This window comes from Nansenia antarctica (genome assembly GCF_963989245.1).
Source record: "Nansenia antarctica genome assembly, chromosome: 14".
Lineage (NCBI taxonomy): Eukaryota > Metazoa > Chordata > Actinopteri > Argentiniformes > Microstomatidae > Nansenia > Nansenia antarctica.
The window spans coordinates 11,916,197-11,920,460 of record NC_137684.1 but is presented as its reverse complement, the minus strand read 5'-3'; the positions used below and the strand labels follow the sequence as shown (position 1 = coordinate 11,920,460).

The following is a 4,264-nucleotide window of genomic DNA, read 5'->3' as shown; positions in this document are numbered from 1 at the left end:
AATATGGTTTAAATGATGCAGTCATTTCATACAGGGCACCCTCAAAGACGAGATGATGAAGAAGAAGAACATTAATACTTTTTTATGATGGTGTCAGCTTATTATGAAAATGGTATCTGAGACATTCTAATTTTGTATCACTCACTGTGATGTAATAATGCACAATTCTAGAACATAATGTTACCACATGTAAGGGGAATGAAGGTTCACATTGCTCAGAAGAATATAGTTGCAGTGTGCCACCTCTTGCCCAAAAAGTGGATATTAAAGATATCCAACACAAGAATGAATGAACTGGAAGAGGGGTCCACCTCTACATTTCAGAGATGCAACATGGAGAGAAAAATGAGTTCCATGGCCTGTACAATATTTAATGAGCTACGACTGGAAGGAAAATTCTGTGATGTGGTGATTAATGTCAATGGCATCGACTTCAACGCACACAAGAATATCCTTTGCGGCTGCAGTTCATATTTCCGGTGAGTGTCTTAACTTTGTGGGGATGTGGCCATGATGGATGGCAGGGATTCACTTGGCATGGATCCAAAGGATAATCAGAAGAAAATAGCCAGATCCTATAAGAGCTTACACATTGTTCTTTGTGGCAGCAATGATACATTCTATAAAATAACTATTGATTCATAATATTTGTGTGAGTACCCCTCTTTATATTGTGATATACTTGCAGAGGGTGTTTATTATATTGCTGTGCTGTATTGAAAAGAGTATTGAGAAAATATGGTACAGTATATGGATGATTCCTGACCATCATATCCCTCCTCTCTAAACCTGGACCCACAGAGCTCTCTTCACAAGTGGCTGGAGCAACTTAGAAAAGCGGGTGTACAACATTCCTGGTGTGTCACCGGACATGATGCGTCTCATTATTGAGTATGCCTACACACGCTCTGTGCCTGTCACTGACGAGAATGTGCAGCAGCTTCTGGTGGCTGCAGACCAGTTCTCTGTCATGGGCGTTGTGCGAGTCTGCAGTGACTTCCTAGAGGCCCAGCTGTGCCCAGAGAACTGCATTGGCATCTGTACGTTTGCAGACTTCTACTCCTGCCCTGAGCTCAGGCGCAGGTCCTCTCTCTTCATCCTGCATCACTTTGAGGAGATGCTGCGTAGCTCCGAGGAGTTCCTGGAACTCTCGCCGTGGCAGTTTTGTGACATCATTGAGAAGGACAACCTGAACGTGAAGCAGGAAGATGTAGTGTTTGAGGCCATCCTGCGCTGGATTGGCCATTCTCCTCAAGACCGCAAAGCCCAAATCTCTGTGCTGTTGCCTAAGGTGACTGAGAGTTGGACAACACCGTTAGACCTACGTAAATGTTTGATGCATTTCATAAAGGTGTATCGGCTGCCGACTGCATCTATATCTGTCTGTGTCTGTTTGTTTAGGTACGCATGGCCTTGATGACAGCAGACTACTTCATGAACAATGTGAAGAATAATCCATGGGTGAGAGACAATGATGACTGCAAGCCCATCATCATCAACGCACTGAAGGCCATGTATGACTTGGACATGAATGGGCCCTCCAGCTCTGACTTTGGCAACCCTCTGACCCGCCCCCGCCTGCCCTATGCCATCTTACTAGCCATCGGTGGTTGGAGTGCTGGCAGCCCCACCAATGGCATTGAGGCGTATGATGCACGGGCTGACCGATGGGTCAATGTGACTCGAGAGGAGGAGAGCGCACGAGCCTACCACGGTGCTGCCTACCTCAATGGTTTTGTGTACTGCGTGGGAGGCTTTGACGGGGTTGACTACTTCAACAGTGTGCGCAAGTTCAACCCAGTCACACACACTTGGCACCAAGTGGCACCCATGCACTTACGGCGCTGCTACGTCAGTGTGGCTGTGCTGGGTGGCTGCATCTACGCCATGGGCGGCTTTGATGGCTATGTGCGACTCAACACTGTTGAGCGCTATGAGCCTGAGACCAACCAGTGGACACTCATCTCACCCATGCATGAGCAGAGAAGTGATGCCAGTGCCACCACACTTTTTGGAAAGGTAAGTGGAACAGAGGAATAGGTAAGACAAACTGTACCTGGAACACAACTTGATAACTATTGTACAATGAATCTATTAAAAACCCAGGATGGATGAATTTACAAGTTGCCTTAACTCTAGGTATACATATGTGGTGGTTTCAATGGGGATGAGTGCCTGTTCACAGCAGAGTGCTTCAACCCTGAGACCAACCAATGGACTCTGATCGCCCCCATGAGAAGCCGACGCAGCGGGGTGGGGGTCATCGCCTATGGGGAGCAGGTCTATGCGGTGAGATCTACATAAAAATACACAATAAATCTATGCTCAAGTTCTGATATTCTGTCCTATCCTCTCTTAGGTGGGCGGCTTTAATGGAGCCATCCGTCTGCGAAACGCAGAGCGCTACAATCCCCAGACCAACACCTGGCGCGCAGTTCCCACCATGTTCAACCCACGGAGCAACTTTGGCATCGAGGTGGTGGATGATCTTCTGTTTGTGGTGGGCGGCTTCAATGGCTTCACCACCACCTTCGATGTGGAGTGCTACGATGAGAAGACAGATGAGTGGTGTGACGCCCATGACATGGGCATCTTCCGCAGTGCCGTTAGCTGCTGTGTGGTACACGGACTGCCCAATGTGCTCGAGTATGCTGCCCCGCGAGATACCCTGCAGAACCCCCGGGAGGAGCTCAAACTGTCCACCTCCAATAGCAGCATCCTTACTGTCTGACACCATATCTACCCACCATTACCCCCCCATCCCTACATGACCCAGTCCTGCCCACTGCAGTCCATCTGGGCAGAGACAGAAACTATCCAAATAAATCCTTCAAGTGCCCATGGAAATCACATATGCTTCTGTCTTTCTTATTGCTTCTATCAGGCCGGGTGGTACAATTATTTTTCTACAATGACCGTATAAGGGAGGCTTTAATTGAATGCTAGTTTGCAATCATGTCTTAACTTTGCTGGGCAAGCACATGTCCATCAATACGTGTATCTCTGACTTCTACATGTAAATACCCTCCAAACAAAAGACGAATGTTATCGCTTGCCTTGAAAGACGCATACACATATTGGGCTACACAACAATCATGTAGATATCCATTTCAACCCCACATTCAAGACAGATCAGGCATCAAGGTTATATCAAAAAAGACCTTTTAATTGCAAGTGACGACATCAGCCTTTCTTACATCCAATATATTGACACAATGTCAGACTTGTCACATGCAAAGCAAAATATATAGCCTACTTAATTAAATATTTCAAATTACAGAGCTGCAAGAGGATCAAAGCTGTTTTAAATTTATATATTTTGTTTTGATCATGTTTTTGGCCCTGTTATGTCGGTTCTTTTTATACCTTACACTTTTGTATTTTCTTTTTCATCTATCACTTAGTTTGGTAGTTATATTCATTGCACAATGCTGAATTATGTATACTTTTTGTAGTACAGACTGATTGTTGTTGATGATTGTTACTTATGTGTTTTATGTGTGGACCCCAGAAAGACTAGCTAGTTGCTACGGCACTAGCTAATGGGGATCCTTAATAAAAGATCAAAATATCAAAATATCAAAGCTGAGGAAACAGGTATATACAGTATATATATATATCAGTGGAGGCTCCTCCATAGAGGTGGAGGAGGCCTGGCCTCCCCAATAATTTGAGAGAAGAGAGAGATTTAAAAAAGCAATAATTGTATTTATTTATTTAACAAAAAACATTAAAAAAAAAAAAAATAGATTCATATTATTTCCGTTTTGTTCATAAATCTGAATTTTTCCATGGCTAAAACCCAATATTGCAATTGTAAAGCACCTACAGGCCAGAATCCCTATCCGTTTGTATTAAGCGGAAAAAAATTTGGCCTCCTTAATTCTGGAAGTCACCAGCCTCCACTGATAAACACATACAATCTTGCCGGATCGTTGAGGCTAGTACCATTTGTTCTTACAAGATGCACCACAAACACGATATCACAGTCTTCCCAGGCACAGGTTCACTGTTAGCCTATCTTGTTCAGCTTCCGTTTGTATTGACAAATAGCTACCGCCAGATCACAGCACTCTACCCACGGTTAAATGACCATGTAAAAGTTAGCTAGAATACAGTATCCTATTGTATCTCAAATCTGTATACGTTCTCAGCCGGGTGTCCCAGGTAGCCATCAAGAAAGCCCTGCATTTTAATAACAATGCAGCAGGACCAGCAGGAGATCCACTCCACAAGATCCGGCCACTGATAGATAATCTAATCT

The 4,264-nt window shown here is 44.5% G+C and overlaps 1 protein-coding gene across 1 annotated transcript; it reads left to right on the top strand.

Moving 5' to 3' along the window:
• Positions 1 to 333: 333 nt before the first annotated feature.
• On the top strand, positions 334 to 2,731 carry LOC308169844 (kelch-like protein 10; the record flags this gene model as incomplete). Its single annotated transcript, XM_080544581.1, has 5 exons — positions 334 to 479; positions 802 to 1,291; positions 1,402 to 2,019; positions 2,140 to 2,289; positions 2,360 to 2,731. The coding sequence occupies 5 exons, from the start codon at positions 334 to 336 to the stop codon at positions 2,729 to 2,731; spliced, it is 1,776 nt and encodes a 591-aa protein (XP_080400707.1).
• Between the last annotated feature and the right edge of the window lie 1,533 nt (positions 2,732 to 4,264).